Source organism: Antechinus flavipes, chromosome 2 (genome assembly GCF_016432865.1).
Source record: "Antechinus flavipes isolate AdamAnt ecotype Samford, QLD, Australia chromosome 2, AdamAnt_v2, whole genome shotgun sequence".
Taxonomy (NCBI): domain Eukaryota; kingdom Metazoa; phylum Chordata; class Mammalia; order Dasyuromorphia; family Dasyuridae; genus Antechinus; species Antechinus flavipes.
In genome coordinates, this window is record NC_067399.1 from 511,486,219 (window position 1) to 511,511,267 (window position 25,049).

The 25,049-nt window shown below is 35.7% G+C and overlaps 1 protein-coding gene across 1 annotated transcript; it reads right to left on the reverse strand.

Moving 5' to 3' along the window:
• Positions 1-9,500: 9,500 nt before the first annotated feature.
• Positions 9,501-17,441, reverse strand: LOC127551000 (extracellular fatty acid-binding protein-like). The gene is made up of 7 exons (XM_051980362.1): positions 17,263-17,441; positions 15,013-15,152; positions 12,687-12,760; positions 11,592-11,699; positions 11,133-11,234; positions 10,598-10,624; positions 9,501-9,908 (listed from the first exon to the last, which is right to left on the reverse strand). Exons 1-6 carry the CDS (start codon positions 17,383-17,385, stop codon positions 10,611-10,613), a joined length of 561 nt encoding a protein of 186 aa, XP_051836322.1. The 5' UTR covers positions 17,386-17,441; the 3' UTR covers positions 9,501-9,908; positions 10,598-10,610.
• Positions 17,442-25,049: the final 7,608 nt, after the last annotated feature.

Here is a 25,049-nt window from a genome sequence, read left to right on the forward strand (position 1 = left end):
TTATTCTAAAGGCAATGGAGATTAATTTAGGAATTTTAAATTTAGGATCATATAGCTAGTAAATGCCTAAGAATAGATTTTAACTCAGTTCTTTCTGATTCTTGGACCAGGATTCTATTCACTATATCACTTAGCTGTTTCCAATATACCCTAATGATGTTATTGATGAGGGAGGAGTAGAGACTTCTGTAGAAAAAAGTTTCCATCAGCAAAACTTGTAATAAAAAAATAGAAATAAAATAGGTCTTTAACAAACTGGTGTTTTAAAAAAAATACAAACAGCATATGAATGCCCTACTTTTTTCACATTGTCTGTGTGGATATATCATTTCACATCTCAGCACTATAAGAAACTCTAGGAAAGAGTACCAACCTGAATTTGTGGGGGGAATTTTTACCCCTAGTTCAATAAAATGATACATCCAAGCATTATGCTTATGTGAATATAGTAGACTATTGTCTCATTATATTGAAGAGTCCAAAGCTACTCCAAAGGACAATAACAGTTCACAATAATAGTCCCTACAATCTATATCCTAGCCCTAAAGTTTTCTTTGACCTCCTTGCTATTTCTTGAGCAAGATTTTTCACCTGCTAAATCTGAGAATTTTCCACTGTCTTTTTCCCATGAATGAAATAGTCCCTGTCTTCATCTCTACCTCCTGGTTCTTTTGACTTCTTTCAAGTGCCAGCTAAAATCCCATCTCCTACACAAAGGCTTTTCAGAGCTCCTAAAAATAGAAAAGATATAGTGAGTCTTCAACTTTTGCAGAGTAACATTCCTAGAAAACAGGACAAAAGTAAAAAATGCAAATATTGTTACATTGAACATATGAGAAAGAGGGAATTAGGTTCTTGTGGCCACAAAACTGTAATTTTTTGCTAGAGATTACTGAAAATGAACTTTCCTACATACTATGGACTTTTCCTGAAATAATAATCATGAAATAACCCATAAAATGTAGTACACACACATAAACATACATACACACAAAAATTGGTAACATGCAAAAAACATCTTTTCTTGCTAGTAATTTCTTAGAATTCTGTGAACCTTTACTGCTAATATTTCAATTAAAATTTTTTAAAAAAACATTATTTTCAGATATTTCTTTTTCATAACACATAAAATCTACTATAAATATTATACAGCAAACAAAATTCTTAAAACTAAAACATTTTGGGGAGCAGCTAGGTGGTGCAGTGAATAGAACACCAGCCCTTAAGTCAGGAGGATTTGAGTTCAAATCTAAACTCAGACACTTAAGTTGTGTAATCCTGGACAAGTCACTTAACCCCAATTGCCTCAGCAAATAAACAACAACAAAGCTGAAACTTTTTTTTAACCTGAACCTTAGTTTCTATTATGTCAGATGGCAGTGTGAAAATGTAATGTTGTATATGACCATGCTACTGTAAACCTCTCTACTTGGTCAACCTCTGAAAACTAAGAGACATTACAGAGATTTAGAGAGGTAATGACTTTGAGTCCTAAGGGCTTACACTGCACTTTTGGGAGCATTGTTGCAACATAAAAGTTGAATTTTAAAGTTGCCTGAAAATATGCGATGAATGATGAGGAGCTGTTTATTCTTCAATGGTAATGAGGTGCCATGTAGTATTCCAACTACTCCACAAACTTGTTCACATCATGTCTCTCATTTTTTCCCATACTGTGCTTAGCCACAAATGTGCACCATTGCTAATAGAAAATGAAAACAAGATTACTAATAAAATTGCTCAAATGCATGTGAATATTGAGAATTGACTATAGATAGACAGATAGATACCTTGTTTGAACATATCATTTACATGTCATCTTCCACTTTATACTGTAAGGTCCTTGAGAATAGGAGAATGTTTTCTGCCTACTTTTCCTCCACTAAAATTGAATGCATCAGTAAGAAAGTATGACTCAAGTTTATAGAGAAACTTTTTTTACTTATTCTTGTTTTTGCTTTCCACTAAATAAATGTCATGATATAATTATGCTTGTTTTTACATTCTTGTATAGTAAATGATTCACATTTAAGAAATAATAGCATCATTGTGGCTGTTTTGCATAAATGAGAAGCCCTATGGAAGGCCTTCAGGAGCTACTGTTATGAGTGTAGATTTATTTTTTCCCCACACCAAAGTTACACTTAAGTGCTTGAGGGTAAGTGATGATAGCAAAGTGATAGAACCCTTCAGAAATGCCAATGTGAGAGCAGGTAGGGGTAAAAAAGCCTTCCCAGGAATAGAATGTGAGTGCTAAGTTAGTATGATACCATGTCCTTTATACTTGATTTTCCCATTTTACAGGTATTAAAAAACAACCCAGAAAGGGGGGATAATTTGCTTATGTAACCCCTGGCCTAAAGCCCATTGGCCTGGGAGTTTCTGGTAGAGGTAAATGTTCTACCCTACATGAGCAGTAGGGTGAAGTTGTTGATATCTTCCATTTTTCACTAGTCATCAAGTTGCTTCAGGAACTTCTGGATTCCAGCTTTGAGAGAGAAGATGGAAATGGCCAACCCCATTTTAGGTTGCAGAAGAAAAAGACTGGGGAGACAAAAGTGGAACTGTTGTTCTTCATGTCCCTAGTTTGCTAATTTAGAGACTAGAGGGAGTTTTCCCTTGAGTAAGATAAAATACTCTTTTATCACTGATTAGAATTATCTCACTCCCAATGAGAGTTCCTTCTGTATTGTCTATTATATATTCTTCTATGTGTATCTTCTCTGATTTTTGTTTTGCTATAATATGGATAAATGGGTTTCTTTGCTATTCACTGTGTATGTTCATGGTGGAAGTTGAATTTGGTGAGAAAAAAGTCAAGTTTGAATATGACGCATAGGATCTGCCTTCCCCCAAATAATGACATAGTGACAACTAACATGGAGCCTGTTCTTATCCCCTGGACTAACTTTTAGCCTATTACTCCTCTCTGAGAAGAACAATAGCCTCCCAAATCTAAAATGGAGATGATAATAATAGCACCCCACTCCCAGGATTATTGTAAAGCTCAAATGAGATAATATTTATAAAGTACTAAATTTTGTATCCAGCACATAGAAGGTGATTATTAAATGCATATTTCCTTCCTATTCCCCCTGTATCAAGTCCTGTCTCCTCTCTCTCAACTTCCAATTTGTTATTTGTTGTTCTTCATTTGTTTCAATTACATCTAATTCTTCATGACTGCATTTGGGGTTTTCTTGGCAAAGACATTGGAGTGATTTGCCATTTCTTTCTCCAGCTCATTTTACAGATGAGGAAATTGAGGCAAGCAGGGTCACAAAGCTAGTCAGTATCTGAGCCTGATTTAAACTCTAGACTCAAGTGCCAACTAGTCCCTGCTTCCTTTTTTTACTGGCCTTACTCAAATCCTTCCTCAGAATTGGACCTATATAGCCAAGCCCCCAAGTAGGCAAGGCATCCAGAGACCCCGGACTCAAACATAATAATCAGCATTATTTATTATAGATGTCTGCATTATGATAAAGTATGGCCATAGTCAACAAGGGTCCAAAAAAGTGCAAGTTAAAGAGTTAAAATCCTGCCATGTGCCTCCTTCTCTGCATGGAAAGAAAGGCAGAGCTGACTCCCCAAACCAGGCCAAGGCAAAACTTTACCTCCACCTTTCTGAAAGTCCGTGGTTGCAGAGAAAATATTGTTTTAGGCATTGGAGGCACCATCCTACCCTGAGACATGCTCAGATAAAAGAGTTCTTTCTCATTCAAACCATGTTCAATTGTATTAGGTATGAATTGAAAGGTGAGTTTGTTCAACTCCTAGACTCTTGGATGAAGCTACCAATGTGATCTTTATCAAATCCCTTAGAGGTAATTTGGCAGTATCTCTGTTTTGAAATGAAGTGTAATGGAAAGAGATTTGAATTGAAAGTCAGGAAGCTTTGGTTCCCATGCCAGTTCTGCCACTAACTTTACTTTGGCAAGTCACTTCCCTTTTTCTTTGAGTTTCTTTCCTCTCAACATCCTATGTTCAGTAGTGTGCTAGAAAATAGATGTTTAACAAACACTTGGATGGATGGGGTACAGTACATACTTTTTAAGTTTAATCTGCATTAACATTTTCTTCCCTACTTTCTAAAGTCTAGATTGTTAACAAAAATATAAATTAAGTCCTGATTTGTAATGTTTGCTCATTTCTGCTGTGAAAATGCTCATAATTAAAATTTAAGGAACCAGTACAAGCTTACTCCTATACATTCCCCCCTGTTCTCACTAGCAAGAGATACTTTGAGTCTTCCTGCTTCATGGATGACCCAGGGGGCTGTCCCTTAATTCATCAAGAAACTGTCACCAAACCATATTCTAGGACAATCTTTTCTGGGAAGGTTTTCTGTGAATCTCCAGTCTGGCTGCACCAAATGCAAGTTTCTGAGTTTTACCTAGTCTTATCTCTAAATATCAAAACAATATCTCGCAAATCTTTTTGAACTTCTCTCTCATTTCCAATGGCTTGGGTAGGAGTATTATCTGGGAAAATACTCAAGAATTTGTCGTGAAAGGCAGAATCATTGCTACTGTGTGCAGTGGAAGGAATCAGAGAACCTAAGTTCAAATCTTACTTCTAGTGCCTATTACCCATATGACCTTGGATAAGACATAATAGTTTCCTTTTGCAGAAAATGAAGAGTTTGGACAAAAAGGCCTCTGAAGTCTCTTTCAGGTATAAAATATCACTCTGTGAGAGCCTGTGAAAAAAGGTAGAAGCTTATGACTTCTGTCTTATTTTCTTTGTATTATTAATGTTTTTTGGAGCATTTATCACATGGTTGTTGGCCATTTGTAAATCTTCTGAAAACATTCACATAGCTTCTGGTTCTCTATACTCAGGGATCTTGAGGAGTTCAAATGAAATATAATTGTACTTAATAAATCTTAAAGGGTTATACAAGTGTTAATTGTTATTATTTGCCTCTATGTTGATTATTATTAGTCTGTAGTGTGCTGAGAACTTCATTCTACAAGCCTTCTACTTACTTTCCTCCCATTAAGTCAGAACAGTGTTTTTATAGTACAATAAAGAGGTGTGCTGTTAATGTTTAACAAAGTGGGAGTGTAGTCAAATCTGCATTATTAGCATTCTTAAGTCTAGTCTATCAATGAAACAATAAATCAAATCCTGCTTTGTTGCTGACTTCTGAGGTATAAATGCTCACAATGAAAATTTAGCAATTGGCTATAGAAGACTATTATCCCATGGGAACAGCTAGGTGGTACAGTGGAGAAAGCACCAGCCCTGGAATCAGGAGGACTTGCATTTAAATCTGTCTTCAGACACTTGCCACTGTGTGACTCTGGGCAAGTCCCTTACTCTCCATTTGCCTACCATTCCCCCCAAAAAAGGACATATGTCCTGTCAGATGAGATAACCAAATTTTTGTTTGTTTAGCTCTTCTTTGTTATTGCTGTGGAGAAAAGTTCATAGCGTTTTGCTGAAAAAAACTGCAATGTAAAAACAAAAAGCATCAGTAAAGCTTAATGAGAATTTAATGCAATTGAATTACATGATTTCATCCAATACACCCCTTACCTGGGTTGTCTCTCTTCACTGATCAGATTAACAGATAAGCATATAACTGTATTTTCCCCAAAAGTAACAAATGTGGCTTGCCAATGCCAGGAGCAATTCTGAGGATGGAAAAGGTGGCCTATAATCAAGGGCAAATACAAAAGAGAAAGAGACAGAGACAGAGAGAGAGAGAGAGACAGAGAGAGAGAGAGAGATTGAGACACAGAGAGAGACAGACAGACAGAGAGAGACAGAGAGACATTGAGATTCAAAAGACTGGAGAGATGGCTTGTCTATTTGGGCTTTCCTAGTTTCCCATGAGTCATACCCATCATCTTTGGGTTAGAAAAACTTGCTACATGAGTGAAATTAAATACAGATACCCAGAAAACAAACTCCTTGGAAGTTGTAAGGCTGAGCCTAATCCCTTCCATAAGACAGGACTGTGTTGTTGTTCAGGTGTTTTTCAGTCATGGATCTTCATGACCCTATTTGAGATTTTCTTGGCAAGGATACTGATACAAGAGTAGTTTGCCATTTGCTTCTCTAGCTCATTTTACAAATAAGGAAACTAAGGCAAACAGTAGTAAGTGACTTACCAAGGTCATATGTCTAGTAAGTGTCTGAAGCTGGATTTTAATTCAAGAAGAGGAGTTTTTCTGATTCCAAGCTTGAGACTCTCTCCATTGTGCCATCTTGTAGCCCTATCTACTCATAAAACTCTGAGACATTTTACTGCAAACTCTAAAAAAAGTCTCTGTTGGTGCAACTTGCCCTTTGGAAAGGATTTTAGCTGTTGCCTCTTACTTCAACTGATTCCTTACCTTCTTGGTTCCTCTCATTCCCTATTGAGCCTTTGACTCTGCCTCTGTCTACTACACTGTTCTTAGTCAAACAAAGACCTTGGATGGTGCATGTGACATGAAGTCCATTTTCCCTTTATAGATTATAAGCTTCAAGAGAGTAAGAACCAAGGGTTATCTCCCTTATTTAGCACCTAGCACAGCGCTCCACTCTCTGCAAAAAGCTGTGATCTCATCATCATGGAAGCTTCCTTCACTGAAGCAGATCACCTTTCCAAGATTTAAATAATGATCTTTATGAAAGACTGTGACTGAAATATTCATCACTTAGTGATTCAACCACTGAGAGTACATCTCTATAAATTTATCTGTTCTGATCCTTGTGCACTAGATGAAAGTTCTGGTGCTGATCTTTCTCTCAGTATGAGAGTCCTGCTGTAATGGCTTTTCAGAACCCAAAGTTACTTCCATAACCAGTTTGAAGATATTAGAATAAGTGTTTAGTGAAACTTTGTGAATGTGTGAAAATGTTTGTGAAGTTGATGTTGATTTTATGATTTTCTGAATCTGTGAATCCTGACTCAAAGTACATACTTGATTGATCAATTGGCAGATTGATTTTGCGCTAAAATTGATCATAGCATTGGACACTCATAGCAAGGGCTTTCCATCATTTAGTATGTTGCATTGTTTAGCCTGTTCAGAAGGTAGCCATGCATGACCTTGACTTCTAATCCAAGTGAGTACACTAAGTAGCCAAAGGCAAAATGAAAAAAGCCTCCATTTGACAAATGAGCATGTGAGATCAATTTAGGAAAACTTGTTGGAATACATCTTTTGTTATTTCTAGAATTTAAAATAATTGGTCATGCATTCAGCACAAGTACAGAGGTTTGTTAATCATACTAGTTTTACTTCCTGTGCCTTTAAATCATGATAGGAGATGAAGGGAAGGTTAGGGGAGAGAAAGGCAGACCAGAAGCTTTAACATTAGCTAGAATCTACACATTTTATGAAAAGCCGCCAACTGGCACAAACAGGACTAGGCACTGAAGTAGGAGATGTGTCATAATCATGTGTCATAATCAGACTCCTGGAATCATAGATTGTCAGAGATTATCCAGTCCACTTTACAGATAGAGCACCTGAGACCCAAAGAGTAGAAGGAAACTAACCAAAATCATACAGTTAGTGGAAATCCCAAAAACTTCCTTCATGAATTTTTCAGTTCAGTTCTTTGAGGTTTTAACCATCATGCAAGTTATTTTTGTATGCAAATATCCATCATGGATAATTAGATAAAACTATTTCACAAAGAAAATGGCCTGAGATCACTTTCATGGCAGAAGGGAGAAAGAGGAAAGGGAGGAGGGAGAGGAAGAGGAAAGAAGGAAAAGGGGAAGGAAGGTTGAGCATGCAGAAACAAAATAAATAAAAAGCATACAAAATGGAGGCTTGATATTCAGTTTTCTCTCTTTATGGGGAAAGGAGGGTGACTAAAAGAACCTCAAAAACAAGGCAGGATTTATTCCCCAAATTTCTACGAGCTTTCTTAAAGTTTCAGAGAGATTAAAGAAAATATAAGAAAGAACTTCTCACTATTTAATAGCAGTAATACAATGATTTTGAGTTCTCTCCCTCTTCTGGGAGTAGTGTGCTAGATTTAGTTCTTACCAGTTGGATAGAGTCAATTGTTAAATTCTTATTATGAATATTTACCCCTTGGAAAATGGCAAAATATAAACTAAAACTTGATTTATTGTTTTGTTGATTGTCTAGACATTAAAAGATTACAAAAATGTTAGCGTGTTTTGCCTGTTTTTTCCCCAGAGAGCCAGTTGTTAAACTTTTATCAGTATGCCCTTATTGATAAGTTAATATTTTACATAAAATGCATGGTAATTAAAACATTCATTTTATCATCACAAAGGGGAATGGCACAGATTCTCTAGTTTCTGGTCCAAATCTGTTTCTATTATAATACACAGCTACTTGGAATATCTGGGATCACAAACAGATTGAACAATGAATTTTTCCTTTATGGAAATAAGAACATTTGAGAGAATGTGATAGAGTTAGAAAAGTAATGGTCATATAGTCTGAAGATCTGAATTTGAATCCCAACTCCATTATTCTGAAGTTATTTAATCTATGCTCAATTTCCTCCACTGAAAAATGAAGAAAGCAATACTTATATTACCTACATGATGGAATTGTGTTTAAGAAAGGTAAAGGGTTATATAAATGTATTAGTTATTACTATTAGGTATTAATATTAAGTTAACAATGTTAATAAATTAATGTTAAGAAACAGTGGACAAGACCCAGCATGGCACAAATGAGAGAGAACCAGTTTTGGAGGCAGGAAGACTTGGGTTAAAACCTAACCTGTGACAAATATTATTTGGATGAGAGGTAAATCATCTAATCTCTTCATGTTCTCTGGCAATTATTTAAGCCTGTGAGTTACCACGATGCTATCAATCTGTCAATAGAAAATTTCCACTGGAGGAATTCCTTATATCAATGAAATCATAGATTTAAATGTAATTCCTCCAACCAAAATAATAATAAATAAATACACCCACCAGATGTTTCCCCTTCTTTGTAGGCGCTGAACTGGAATTAAGAACTAAAGTATAGATACTCTGAGGAATTGAAACATTATATATAAATTGAACTTAAAGGGAAAGATCCCACTAACCTTAAACACCTTTTCATTCTGTTCTGTGTTTATAAAAGTCCTTCTTTGGGAGTTGAAAGAAAATAGAAAGGGGAAAAATAAGATTTTTGCCTCTCCAGAGTATGTATACTTCTACTAAGGTACTAAAAAAAATAGATGTAGATATACTTTTCTAGAGCCTTCTCTCCCATTTCATCCTCTCTCTGCTCTTCTTTTTTTCTGACAAATGCTCTACCTTGGTCATTAGAGGGATTAGGTAAGAATAATAATGACTGCTGTAGTGCCCCTTATCCTCAGTCCTAGAGACACAACTAAAAAAGGGAAGCCTTGCTAAATAATATACTCTTATATTTAAAAAATCACTCTGCTATAACATTCCAGAAGCATGTCCTATTAGAGCAAACCCCATGTGACAATCTATATTCCTTGCTTATATCTTATAATAAATAATCCTTGAAATAAATGAGTGATTGACTGGAGATTAAAAGTGATATAGTCAAAGAATTCCATTTTAATGATATTGAGTGTATGGAGTTTGATCTGTAGCATAAAAGAGGCTTTGGTATATATCCCTCTGTGTATTTTAAAAAACAAGTCAATGAACTATCATTTATTATTATAATGACTGGCTTAGCCAGTCATTGTGCTAAGTGATGAGTAGGGGAAACAATTACTTGGGGTTCCTGATGAGCAATGCCCCAAGCACTCAGAAATCCCCTTAGCAAAGGTACAGGTTGGGGCATCCCAATCATTATATCCAGTATGGAAAGCTGCAACTTTTGAAGCAAACAGAACACCATTCTCCTATGGATGGGAACAAGGAACATTGAAAACCATCTGGCAGCCCTCCTTTTCCGGACACAAGGCCGTATGATCTGTGTTGTGCTCCCTCGTGGCCACTGAAGAAAATGAAGAAAATGAAAAGTATTATGAGCAGGGATGATTGTGGAGACCCCTTTTCCTCAAAATGCCCAGATCATTTACCTTCTAAGTCCAGATGCACTTATATAAGCTAATTTACAAATACATACACACACCATCAGATGTCTTTTCCTCTGCCTCAAATTCACCAATTCTAGTGTCGTTCAATGGATCCCCCACAAAAAAGGGGGACTGAGGACATTTCAGTCCCTATCACACTTAAGAAATCTCTAATATAATCCAGCTGAGGCCATTTCTACATGATAGCTGAATACACCTCAGCACCATATATGCTATAATACAAATAATTTCCATAGTTCACATGAAGATGACAATTTACCTGACCATGCAGAAATTAATTTGAGACATTCAAACACAAGGAAATTCCAGTTCTAAGGAGTCATGTCCTATTTTCCCTTAGATTGTCTAGACCCAGTTAAATACCATACTCTATTCCACCTGACTAGTCAATGCTACCTAAGTCATTCAAAGACCTTAACCCTTCATAGGTCCTAAGATTCTATCATCCTATAATGTGGGATTTAGAAGGATAAATGAGGACTAAAGGGGGAGGTAGAAAAGGAAACTATCAGAAATATGACTTGGGTAGCCATTATGGTTCCTCCACCCCTCCAGACCCTAACTAGAGTGCAAGGCAGAAACTCACCATTCTGACTTCTTTAACTACAAGGTTCTGTGAGAGAGAAAGTAAAAAACACAGTGTTAACATTTGGCTCAATCTCCAAATCTGACTTACTTCCACTACAGACAATCTCTAGTTATATTTTAAAAACCAAGGAAGAGATTTTAAATTCTTGAAATAAAATTGATTTTCATTAATTCTTTGTTACAAGCCTACATAGGGTTGGAATTGAGAAGTGTCAAATATTGGGGGAAGAATCTAAGGAGATCTCAGATTAAACAACCAAAGGATGATGAAATGCCCCAGAAGTTGGAGGTAGGTAGTTTTTATTTTTCACTGTGTGTCAGGAGAATAGACAAAAAGGCTCCAAAGAAATTGGAGTCACTTGGACAATGGCTTTTATTTTTGCCAGACTTGAGTTTTACCCTCTAAAAAACATGCAAATAATATATAATATGCAGAGGATGGCTGAGATAGTGAGGAAGTACATGTGAAACAAGTTGTTAGCTACACCACATACTTTTGCTAACCTGGTACTAAACAGAACCCAAGTACTTGCCTGATCTGGATAGCATAATCAAGTTCTTCCCTGGAACTCCAAAGGATTTTGCAACTTTTTTGAATTTCTTAAAGACTTCTTCTGTCACTACCTTAGTCCTGCCTACAAGAAAGAGGCAAGATCAAAATTTAGAACTATTTCGCCTTAATTTCCCCACTCACTTTTCTGACAATTTCATAGGTATTATCATTCTCCAAAGTGGGGCCTGTCAAGGATCTGTAACTAGAGCCAAAAGTCAGTTTGGTCATGTGTTCCAACCCACAATTAAAAGTAAAAGGAAACAGTCAGACATAGTAGAAGAGTTTAATGGTGGGGCCTTATGGCAAAAATGAAGGCAGAGGTCTCAAATGATAAAACCAGAAAATATTAAGGAAGGAATGAAAGACTTCTTACATTTAGGCCCAGTTGTTAGTATAGTGAGTCTTATTCAGAACTAAACAATGACTTGATGGAACATACCATAGAGTTTGATTTGGAAGTCATTCTTGTTTTCAATATTTCCTATGTAAATAATGCCATAGTTTTTATAATCAGTGTCTATCACTATGAAATAACAAGGGCCTCCATCTGAAAAGAAAAAAAAAAAAGAACTCATTGAAATAACATCAGAATACCTGCAACAGTCAAGAAGTTAAGTACCTAAAACTCAATGATGTAGAAAAGACACTGAAGTGGCTGGGAGTCATGAGACTTAAACCTTAGTCTTAGCAGCTTGTAATGCTTTCTTATAAGCTGATCCTAATTTTCACAGGCAGGATCAAACCAGATGCAAACTGTGAAAGAAATTAAATCAATCTTAAGAATCTCCCACTTTCTCTACTCTCAGCCACAAAGACCTATTTCTCTAAGAGGTGACTGCATGCAATCCATGAACATGTTGCTCAATCCCATCCCAATTTATACCCTCAAAACTTTTTCTTCTAATAATCTCCTTGGGAACTTACCAAGTGACTAACTGCCATTCATAACTCAGGTGTTAATTATTTACTATACTGTTTTTTTCAAGGCGTGGTATTATCCATTTATAAGGGGGCTCTTGGAGCCAACAATGTCTAAAGTTAGAGGAATGGATAATAGTGGGGACTCTAAAACGCTGGCCTTTGGGGAAATATTTGAAGTTTTTACCTCCTCGCATTCTGCCTAGCTCTAAGGCTGGCCCTGTTCCTAACAATAGAGATTAGCACAATAGAGTATGCTTGTGTGTGTGTGTCCCTATTTGCTTATATATCTATATCTACACATGTCTATCTATACTTGCCTTTCTCTGTATGTCCATAAATCTGTTTTCTGTTTCTTGGGATATGGAGGGGGATTGGGGCACCCATGTCAATAATTGCCCATGTATGGCTTAGCTCTAGAACAAGTCCTAGTGGATGGCTTCACTATACCCATGGCATTTTTATGAGGTCAGTAATCAGTCCCAGATTTCCCATGAAGCACTTCTTGATACTGCTTTTGTCTGTAGCAAATTCCTCAATCATCCCATGAATTGTAAGATAAGTGAAAATAGTAAGAAAACAAAATCCATTTTTAATTCCTTCTTCTCTCACTTACCATTACTTCTGTATTGTTCAGAAATATTTCCCTTGGAATATGTAGTATTTATTTCCATACAGACTCCTTCTGACCTGTGTATCAGGGATAGAGAAGTAAGTACCGAACTTCTTGGATTCATCTTAGAGAACAGGCGGATAAAAATCAGTCCTTGCTCCATGCTCCATCCCTATCCCTCAGCCCTCTCAGTTGCCATTATTTAATTCATGAAAATCAAATTCTTCTGGACTCTCTGTCCTCATATGATTTCTAGTTCAGAGAGGACTAGTTCTGTGCCAGGGAAAGAGAAAAGCTTCATCATTCTGTGTCCTTGAAGATAGTCTTGACGTAATACCTTGTTCACACACGAGTCCCTCCTGCCTCTGTCAGGGCCACAGGAGAGGCTCAGGAGAGAACAAGATGTCATGCCCTTAAGGCATGGAGTAATTTTTTTCCCTGTGTTTCAGATAAGTGATTTCCCAGCCTCTCCAGGATACCTAATCAGCTTATACTGTAATTCTGTGAAATATATGTAGTTTTAGGGAACAAATGTAATTCCTATAGAACAAATTTAGGAGTCTCTGGGGCAATATAGACTACTTTTCTGATTGGCAAATAAGATTGCTAAAATCACAAACTGATCAATTAGGGAAGACATCTTCTGAAAAGCTCAAAACTGTTTCAATAAATACACACACCTGAAAAAAAAGAAGAAGAAGAAGAAGAAGAAGAAGAAGAAGAAGAAGAAGAAGAAGAAGAAGAAGAAGAAGAAGAAGAAGAAGAAGAAGAAGAAGAAGAAGAAGAAGAAGAAGAAGAAGAAGAAGAAGAAGAAGAAGAAGAAGAAGAAGAAGAAGAAGAAGAAGAAGAAGAAGAAAAAGAAGAACATAAGTATATCTGGGCTGTAGAATGCATCAGTATGCCTGGACTTTCCTAAATATCTAAACTGAAGAATCTTGTGGTCATTAATGCAAGGGAAAGGGGCAAGGACAGGCAGTTAAGGATTACCTAAGGAAGACTAAAATTAAAGTAGGAAGTCAGGATGTAGCACCGTACTGGGCACAGAAAAGCAGAAATGTCTTATGGTTACCTATTGTAAGAAGATTTGAAAGTAGAAGTTCTTAAACAAGTTGGTTATTATAAAAGCAATCCAACATGAGTTCTATCAAACCAGTGATTCTCTGGTAATATTTTTGTTGGCAACAAGTTATAGGATCACAGGATTATATATCACTGTTACTTCTGCACACCCCTCCCCAGGGCAGCAGTGAGAACAGTAGAGGATTTGAAACTAAAAGATATCATTTCAATTCTGGGTCTGATGCTTGCTGGCTGTGTGGCCATGGGCAAGTAATCTAAGCTCTCTGAAATTCAGTTTTATCTATTTACAAAATGGGGACAAGTGTAGCACATACTTACCTCACAGGACTCTGAAGAACAAATGAGATAATGTCTATGTTAAAGTTTTTCTTGAGCTTCAAAGTGCCTCATAAGTGGTAGCCAATATGAATTTAGGGAAGTAATTATCAGTGCCATAGCTAAATCACATTCTAACTCTAATCCTTTCAGGGCCTTTTCATTATCTAATTATAATGTTGTTCCTCACTTCCAAACTCAGATTTGGGGATCCTCTGATCATATCCTCTACCATTTAAAGAACAAATTCTCAATGAAATGTCTGAGGTAGAATAAATAAGATTGGAGGGAGGGGAAAGATTTGCATTTTAAAAAGAGGAATCTAAAGAGAAAGTAATGCTTAATTGAAAAAAGAGCTAATGGTAAAATTTAAGGCCCTAATGGTTCCTGGGTGAATCATGTAAATCCTAGGGTGAGGACAGAGGGAGAAGGAGATACTATTTCAGCAATGCTAGGACTAAATTTCAGCATCTTGCTAGAATAGAAAGTCTTCAATATTTTTTCCCTAAAAGTGCAGTTTTGATGCTTCCTCAAATTCTACTGTCCATAGTATTCAGGAATCTATTTTATGCTATCAGTTCTCAAATAAGAATAGTGAAAATTCAGAGGGTCAAAAGGAAGTTCTATGCAGTAAATATAATTTTCAAACCTTCCCAGATCTACTTCCTAAATGATCCTTGAATTATACATCCTTGCTTTGATGGTAATCTGTTCTTCCTCACTGGCCCAAGCCTCGGGATTCAGAAATAAATGGTTTTTCTTCCCCAGATTATCTAGAGATAATCTAGAGAATCATGCAGAACTGAAGAGTCTCAGTAAGAAGTTTTCTTAATCCAATTCATTTAAGCCAAAATGTTCCTAGTCTTTTACATGAGGTCAATCTAAGGCTTAGAAGAAAGGGGAAATTAGAGAAAGTGGGGGTGATAGTACTTACGAAACAGTGGTAGTCTGCACGTTCACACTCCCATTGGCAAAAGGGGAGAATACTGTCAAAGACATTTTGATATCTTGCTTGTCCTCTTCTGACAGTTTTTCATTCGTGGCCAAACTAATGAAATTCCAGTGCCCTTTAGCCTAGAGAAAGTCACCCTAATCAGCTATTTTACTCTCAGGTTAAATTAACAGTCTTCATTCAACTCAATTCCACAAATAAACAGATATTAAGTGCCAACCATGTGCAAAATACAGTGCTCAGAATTGGGATTACAAAGACAAAAACAAAAGTCCCCAGCACCAAAAATTCTGCATATATAGTCACGTAGATATAAGATGGATTTGAGCAAGGAAAGAGTGCTGGCAACTGGGATAGGTGAATCAGGGAAATTTCTATGGGAAAGGTGACTTCTGAATTGAGCCTTAACAAAAGAAAAGGATTCTGAGAGGCAACAATGAGAACCAAATAGATCCCAGAGAAAAGAGTTTAGCTTAACATAATGTATGGAAAGGAAAAGTCATAGGATCATAAGAAAGAGACTTAGAGGCCATAGATTTAGAATTAGATAAGAACTTAATTCAATCCCCTTACTTTCTAGATGAGTTAATGGAGACACATTTTGGCTAGTTAACTTGCCAAAAGTCACACAAATAGTTATCCTAGATTGTATATCAGGGCAGGATTTAAACTAAGGTCTTCTTACTACAGAGCCTATGTTCTTTCCCACTGTACAAAATTGTATGGCCTGGAATGTTAAGATCAAGGAATAGCTATTTCAGCTTGAATGCAATTTTTTTCAAAAGAAAAATCCAAAATTTTGGCTTAAAATATTTTTTGAACTTCAGAAGGTCATCTATCTGCATGCAGATGCCTCAAAATCACTGAAGTGCTTCTACAAGCAGAAAAATGGTGGTACCTTTGAGAGAAAAGGATGAATGATAGATCCTTAATTCCAGGATCCTTGAACCAGGAGGGACAATTCTACGTGCACCAAAGTTCAGGGAGAATAAGAAGACTTTAGAGAAGTAAAAACAGGTTTACTTTCTGGAATTTTAATTAACTAAGCTGGATGTGGGTTCTGGATAAACGGATCCCTAAAATGGCACCAATCTCCTATGTGCCTTTAGGGAAGACCTATTATATGACCACTCTTACGTCTATTTCACCACCCCATGTTTTATTAATTACCAATTTAATTTTAATTTTAATATCCTAAGGACATCTTACTCATCCATTTCTTTCTCTCCTCTCCTACAGCCTCTACTCTAGTATAAACCCTGATATTCCCCATCTAAACTATCACAAATGCCCCCTAATTGGTTTTCTTGATCCAAGGTCTCCCTTCTCTAATTCTCCACAGAGCTTCCAGATTGGTATTTCTAAAACATATATTCAACCAGATCACTTCCCTTTCACATGTCTTTGATGGCTTCCTAATGCAAAATCCAAAATCATTAGCTTTTTACAACCTAATTCCCACCTTCCTTTCCAATCTCATTACTTATTACTCCCCTTCACAAATTCTCCATTCTAGGAAAACTGACCTCTTGGTTATGCTCCATGTATGGCACTCCTTCTCCTATCACTCTGCCTAGTATCTGAAAACAATCTTGTCCTCAAGTCTGCCTCTTAGTTTCTTTAACTTTCTTCAAAGTATAGCTTGGGTTCAGCTTATTGCATAAGACCTCTCCCAATCTCTTCAATTGTTAGTGCTTTCTCCCTCAAAAAAAATTAGCATTTTGTCTGCATGCATGTTGATTTCCCCTGTAGAATGTAAAATCTTGTGGCAAGAATTAATTTTGTTTCTGTCTTTGAATCATTGTTCTTAGCATAGTGCTTTGTCCATAGTAGGCACTGAATTACTATTTGGAAAGTAAGCTGAATCATAGTCAAATTGTTTCTGGATAGAATACTTGTTAACATTCATTAAATATTAAAATCCTCCTTAATTATCATGAATCTCAAACTCAGTTTGTTCCTTCATTAATCCTACGAGAACATTCCCATCAGCTTCTATTTCTTTTCCTTCCCACTGAAAATTATTGAGTCCTGAAGATGTAAAGGGCCTACTTAAACAGAAGCTTTAGGAATCAAATACCAGTATCCTGCCCACTAGGAATGAGGTCCTTGGGAATATTAGGAAGTCCATCACCCCACCCTCAGCCCACAATCCTCTAACTAGAGTTGTTTCACCCTTATCACCAAAGTCATATGTGATGCTTTCAAAAGGGGCCCTTTGAGAGTTGTTACCTGAGAGATATTCAATTCTGGCATCGAGGTGATATTATTTTGAACCTGGAAGGTACAAATCGGAACTTGCCCCATACTCAGCAACACCACAGCCATTCTGATGCCCCATATCCCCCCACCCATTATGAAATCAATAGAAGTTAGCAAGTGAGTGAGAGGGAATGCAATAACCCCCTGAACCAGGTCCAGTTTTATAGTCTTCAGGCAATCTCTGAACAGACAGGTTTGTCCACCTACCATGAGCAGAAGCAAGAACATTTATTTACATAATGATGTTCCATCCCATTGGAGATGCCTTGCACTGTTCTTAGTACCAGCATTGTCCCCCAACAGTACATCTAGAGAAATCTGTAAAAATGGAAAAGGACAGCAGAATATATGAGAAAAAGAAAACATAATTATATATTGTTTACAAGAAACACAATTGAAATATAAAAAACTCATACATCATCAAAATAAGGTCTGAAGCAAAATTTTTATGTTTCAATTGAACCTTAAAAAGTTGGGGTAACAAAAATCATGATTTCACACTAGATAGCTATAAAATTTTTTTTATTAAAAAAGATAATCAAAAAAATGCCATTGTGCTGAAAGGTGCCATAGACAATAAATTAATATCAATATGTAGCATGTATGAAACAAATTGTATCATGTCTAAATACTTGAAAAAAAAAGTTAAACAAGTTATAGAAGGAGATGGTAAAACTATAATAGGAAGGGACTTTAAAATAGCCCTTAGATCTAGAAAAATGTAATAAAAGTAAACACAAAAAAAATTAAGAACCAAAATAAAATTTTTGAAAAGCAAAGTAGGCTAGAAGAATATTGAATAGGAATAAAAAGGAACATATATACTACTGTGGATCAATTTTACAAAAATTAATCATTATCAGGACCAAAAAACCTTATAAACATGCAAAAAATAGGAAATATTAAGCAATCTTTTGCTGCTTACAATGCAACAGAAATTATATTAAGTAAAAAAAAACAATAGAAGAGGTTAAAATTTAACTGAAAACTAAATAACTTAATCCTAAAGAATCGTTGGATCAAAAGGAAAACATAAAACAATAATTAATTTCCTTAAAGACATTGACAACCATAAGATGCAGCCAAAGTAGTTATTAGGAAAATTTTATATGTCTAAAAACATACATCATCAAAAGAGAGAAAGAATAGATCAATAAAGTGGTCATGAAGCAAAAACAACAAAAACCAACTTAGAAATCAACCTATGTGGTATATTTGAAAGATTTCATTTCAATAAGAAAGAAGGAGATCTAGCAATTCCATATTTCAGACTATTTTAATTGATAATCATCAAAATAATTTGGCTCTTGATAAAAAATAGAATGGTTGCTCAGTAGAATACATTAGACAGACAGTAAAGATGGAAGTAAATGAGTTTAGAAACGTACTGTTTGATAAACTCAAAGATTCCAGATAATGGAGCAATAACCTCTGAAAATACTAGAAAGTATTCAGACAGAAAATGAGCTTAGAACAACATCTTATAGCATATACAATCAGAAGCTCAAAATGGGTACATGAATTAAACATAATAGATGACATTATAGGCAAGTTAGTGAAGTATAAAAGAAATTACCTGACAGATCTTTGGATAGAAAAGTTCAAAATCAAACAAGATACAGAGATTCACAGAAGATAAAATCAATTTTAATTAGATAAAGTTGAAAATTTTTTGCACAAATGAAATCAAATGCAACTAAAATTCAAAGAAAACCAAAAAACTTGATTGGGATGGATGGGAGATCTTTGTTGCAAGTTTCCTAGTAAAAATAGCTTCTTTTCCACCATATTGATAAATGGTCAAAGTAAGTGAACAGTTTTTGGAGAAAATCAAAACTATCAACAATAATATTTTTAATGCTCTAAATCTCTAATAATTAAAGAAATGCAAATTAAAACTACTCTATGGTACCACCTTATATCCATCAAATTCCTAAAATGTCAGAAAAGAAAAATGACAAATGCTAGAGGGAATGTGGGAATATGGGTACACTATTGTACTATTGATAGAGTTGTGAATCAAATAATTCTGAAAAGCAATTGAAAGCTATAACCAAAAAGTAATTAAATTATGCATACATAATTTACCCCCAAAATATTACTACTACTAGGTCTATACTTCAAAGAGATAAAAGAAAAATGAATATGTACAAAAATGTTTACAGCAGCTCTTTTTATAATGGTAAAGAATTGGAAACTGAGGGTATGCCAATCAATTGAAAAATGAAAGAACAGAATATATTATGTAAATTGATAGTACACTATTATGCTGTAAGAAATTATGGAGGGGATGGTTTCAGAAAGATCTAGGAAAACTTGTATGAACTGATGTGAAATGAAGCAAGCAGAACCAGGAGAACATTGTATAAAGCAATAAAAACATTATCAAAAATCATCAACTGTGAAAGACTTAGTAATTCTAATCAACATAGTGACAACCACAGTTCCAAAGAACTGATTGATGAAAAATGGCATTCACTTTCAGATAGAGAACTAATGGATTCAAAGTGAAGTTTAATAAAGCATATATTTTGCTCTTTCTTTCTCTTTTTTTCCCAAAACATTATTAATGCAGAAATTCATTTTGCATGGCTTCATATCTGTAATGAATTTTGTATTTCTTGCTGCCTCAATGGATGGGGCAAGATTTAAGGGAAGATTCTGACAACCAATGCAAAGATAAGGTAGTAGAGATTGAAGTGCTATAGCATTAAGGGTAATAATGAGGACAGTTAAACTGAATTATAAAGAATGTGAAAGAGACTAATATATATTAAATCTGGATAGATAGGTTGGAGGCAGATTGTAAAGGATTTTAAATGGCAAGTAGATACATTTATAGTACTACAGAGATGAATCACTGGAGTTTATTAAACAGGAAAATTCTGACAACTGAGAAAGATGGATTGAAGTGGAAAGAGTTTAATTAGAAAAGAGAAATAACCTTGGGCTGAAAAAAATTGAATTTTAATTTTAAAAATATTTTAATTGAAAAGGAGAAAAAAAGATTCTTCTATTAAAATTTACATTGTCCCAAAAAGATAAGCCATACCTTAAGTCATGGGATATAGGACTAAAAGATCTAATCAAACTTCATTTGCAAAATAACTGAAGGCTACACAGGTAGTGAACATAGAAGAATTTTGATTTGAAACCACATACTCAGATTCCAAAACCAGAACTGAGTTCACAATACCATGCTGGGTACCTCTTAATGTTTTTAACATCTGCTGACAAGAGTCAGCACTTTGTCATGGACTTGGGGGAAAAAAAAGAATAAAGAAAGGATTCCATGAAAGCTAGGATAGAGAAGATTCAAGGGCAAACTATAACCTATTAGTATACTCTGCCTTGGATTGGTCTTACTTTTGATCTTAGTAAAAAGAAGTGACACAGGCTAATTGTACAATATTTCAGAATCCGATTCTTTTTGTACAGCAAAATAACGGTTTGGACATGTATACTTATTTTGTATTTAATTTATACTTTAATATATTTAACATGTATTGGTCATCCTGCCATCTAGGGGAGGGGGTTGGGGGAAGGAGCGAATAAAATTGGAACAAAAGATTGGCAATTGTCAATGCTGTAAAATTACTCATGCAAATAACTTGTAAATAAAAAGCTATTAAAATTTTTTTAAAAAAAGAAAAGAAGTGACAAAGGCAGCCACAAAAATCATAGAGGTATATTCCTTATATGATACCCTCCCCTTCACCACCACCACCATTGCTATCTGACCTCCACTCCCACTCAGCATCATGGAGCATCCCAACTACAATAAATTTGGATCTTACTAGAAAAGAGAAGAATTACTCCAGTGATCTGTTCCCCCCTTCCCCGACAGTGGCACTTTCTGTTATATGTATTAATTGTCCCATAAGGCACATTGTAAATCTACTGGGTGGAGTTGATCATGATCTAAAGAGAATCTTAACCCTGCCTATTGGTCTTAAGTAGCTCTGTTTGTGAGCTGCTGTGTACCTGTAAAAACAAACAAACAAAAAACAACCACATGCAACCAATTGTTCCTCCTGCCTTGTATTTCCTATCCCTTCAAATCTCCCTCGTTAATCCCAAAAGAAGCATTTTCTTCTCTGTTATTCTCATTTGAAAAGTGAATTAACCAGATTCTTTCTAGACATCTTGGCTCCTTTGGGTCGAATAAATGGTCAACCTCAAATACATATTCCCAAAACCCAGGTCATATTATGTCACTTATCTGTTCAAGAAGCTTCTTTGACTACTTATTTTCTCTAGGACAAAATACAAGTTCATCTGTTCAATACTTAAGTGCTTCACAACCTTATCTGTTTGATGGATTTCACATTACTCCCCATAAGTGGTACATTTCAATCAAACTGGCCCATTTTCTGTTCTCCAAACACAACATTCCCTACTTTGTGCCAAGAGTATCCCATACCTAGAATTCTCTCCCTTCTAACTTCACCTCTTAGGTATCATTCCCTCCAAGGCTTAGTCACATCAATCAACCAATCAATATTCCTCTACATACCTACCATGAAACAAATGTCATGCTAAGCTCTGGTGATATAAACAAGTGAAATATTCCCTGTTCTTAAAGATTTTATATATTGCACCAGAAGAGAGAGCACATACACATGCAGGAATGCATAAGACATACAAAGTGCAAATATAGGATGATTTGAGGCAATATATGGAAGGTTCTAGAAGGTGGGGTGTTACATAGGGGTCCTATGGAAGCATTTGAGCTGAGACTTGGGGGAAAAAAAACTAAGTATTCAAGAGGCAGAGAGGAGGAAGTATATTCCAGAAATGGGGGACAATCACCTCAAAGACAGGTAAACAGGAAGTGGAATGTTGCTGCATTATGGATAACAAAAAGAACAGTTAAACTAGATTATAAAGAATGGGGAGACTAATATGTATTAGATCCAGGTAAGTAGGTTGGAAACAGATTGTAAAAGGCTTTAAATGACAAATCAAATATAATTCTACACAGCTAATAGAAAACCACTGGAGTTTATTAAGCAGGGAATTTCTGAAAACTATGAGAACGACAAATTGGAGTGGGAAGAGACTTTAATAACCAAGGAAGTTATTGCAATAGAAAGATGATGAAGATTATGACTAAGATGACAGCTATGTGGGTGAAGAGAAAGGGATATATTTGAAAGATATTGTGTAAATAATGACAAGATTTGTCCATTGTTTGGTTAGGTGGGTTGAATGAGAATAAGGATAAGAATGATACTGAAATTGTGAATTTGGGTGATGGAAAGAATTGGAAGCATCCTTGACAGGAATAGAGAAGGTCAGAAGAGGGATGTTGAGACTGAGCCACCATCAACCTTATTGTTCCTTTCCCCACACCACCATATTATTTGATGTTGACTTCTCTATTTTATATTTACTTATCTATATACATGTTGTTTCATGTCAGTGTAATGCAATCTCCTTAAGATTAGCAACACTTTTAGTTTTTTGTCCTGTAATTCCTAGCACTCAATAATATGTGCCTAGCACAGACAGTAAACTATGTTGTATTTACTATTTAATATACTTGCTAAATTGAATTGAATGGAAGGGTCTGGAAAGTTACCTTTGTGGTGTAACATGTTGGGCACTTCTCTCCCACACTGAGGCAGAAATCTCTCTTCACCAGTCTACTCTTGGTATCTGAAATTGCCCAATAAGAAATCCACAGAACCACTGTGGCTAAGTGGTTCTGTGGATTCAGGATTTAGGAAGATGACAGTTCAAATCAGGTCTCAAATACTTAATCATCTACATGACCCTGGGAAAGTGATTTAATTGCTATCTGCTCAGTTTTCACAACTGGGAAATGTGCATAATTACAAGACCTACCTCACAAAGTTGGATCAAGTGAGATATATGTAAATCACTTAGCATAGTATTTGGCACATAATAGGTACTTAAGAAATGTTTGCTCCCTTTACTTTCCTCCTAAAGGATGGAAGGCCCCTATGAATATTCAAATATGCCTGGGAGAATTAATTCCAAATTAGTGATTAATAGCTTAAAATGAATTGACTTGTTGGCTGACATACTAAAATGCTAAGAAAAAGATTAGGGAGAATGAGGTAAAATGGGATTTCTAATGTGTAGAGCCCAATGCTCATTGCACAGAGAAATACAGAGATGACTAAGACAATACCTACCTTCAAGGAGTTCTCAGTCTGGTAGATGCAATGAAAGACAGATTAGAGAAATGCTGAGATGAGTCTTTCCAAGGTTTCTGGAGACAGGAGGTCTTGATAAATCTGATAAGGTCAAGTAAATCTCTCTCCTCCCTATTAGGAGCACTTTGAAGTTAAAAACTCTCCTAGCTTCCAAGAACACCAAGTACTGACAATGGATGCTGTGAGGATCATAGCCAGAGCAGGCTGCAGGGGAGATAGTTGAGATTTGATCAAGGATAACATGTAGCTCAATGCTAGGACTAGGAAGAGTCCCAGGCCATTTCTGGAAAAAGAGAATAGTGTCTACACTAAGTTCCCCCTATATTCCAAGTTTCCTACACTCCCCCTCTATTTTACCCTCCTTTATCTCTACTCCTTCCTCTCCTGCTGGGTGCATCTCTGTCAAAATCAAAGTTTCCTAAATATTTTTATATTAAAGCATTATCCTGAGAGGACTGACTTATGGATCAACCTAGGCTAGCCAATTCAATGTATTTTACAATAAATTCATTATTTTTCCTCCAAAACCATCTCCTGTTCCCACTCTGCTGCATCTATCACCATTCTCCTAGTCACTCAGGATTAAACTTTAAAGTCATTAATATTGTCTGATTCTCAGGAAAAGCTTCCTGTATGGATGGTTCTTTGAAAGAAGCTAGGAATTCTGGGAAATGGAGGGGAGGAGAAAATACATTTTAGTTATGGTTGATACCACCAAGACATATAAATAGGTAATGAGTTGTCATGTACGAGAAGGAACTAACAATAGTTTGGATGGAAAGTAGAATGTATGATCACTTTGGATCAATGGGGAATCAATATGGAAAGCCACATGGGAGTCAGTTTGCAAAGGAACTTAAGTACCAGGCAGAGAAATTTGTATTTTATTCTAGGGGCTCTGCAAATCCACTGAAAATTCTTGAACATGGATGACAAAGGCAAGCCTCTTGCTTTAGGAGGATTCGTTTGGTGGTTGTGTGGGATTGGAGGTAAAAGAGACTGGAGGTGAAGAGAGACAGGGCTTGTCCCATCACAAATACAGATGAAAACAATTGCTTTAATGTATTTTTGGAGACCAAGATTTCTGTGTCATTTTTCAGGTATTAATGATTCTCTCATGATATGCAAGAGAAAAAGTCCAGATTCAGTTCTCAGTCTTTTAATTCTGTGGGTTCACATTAATGGTAATTACATTTAATTTATCAAAAAAGCAAAACATTAAGTTATAATGCTTCTAAGAATTTCAGCAGAAGTGAATTAAAAAAAAAAAAAGAAGAAGGGGGAATAAGCAGGGACTATTATCAGTGTAAGTCTTCCTCTTTTACTCTCTGTCTTGGGGAATATCACCCCGCTCCCTTTGAGGCTCATCTTCATTTCTCCATTCCTCTTGGCTGATAGTGCCCCACACCCACCAGTATACTATCATTCATTCATTTTTTTCATTCAATTTGTTCATATATATATATATGTCTACATTTACATATATATGAGGCATTTCAAAACATATTACTACCATAAAAGGCAGTCTATACTTCTAAATAAATATAAATAAATATCCTTTTAAAAAGACAA

Excerpts from the sequence above, each read along its gene's own strand:
- LOC127551000 (XM_051980362.1), bottom strand. The coding sequence starts at position 17,385 with ATGGGTGGGGGGATATGGGGCATCAGAATGGCTGTGGTGTTGCTGAGT. Across the intron at positions 11,700-12,686 it reads TGAACAATACAGAAGTAATG|ATGGAGGCCCTTGTTATTTC; the intron begins GTAAGTGAGAGA and ends TTTTCTTTTCAG. Across the intron at positions 11,235-11,591 it reads CTTCCAAATCAAACTCTATG|GCAGGACTAAGGTAGTGACA; the intron begins GTATGTTCCATC and ends TCTTTCTTGTAG.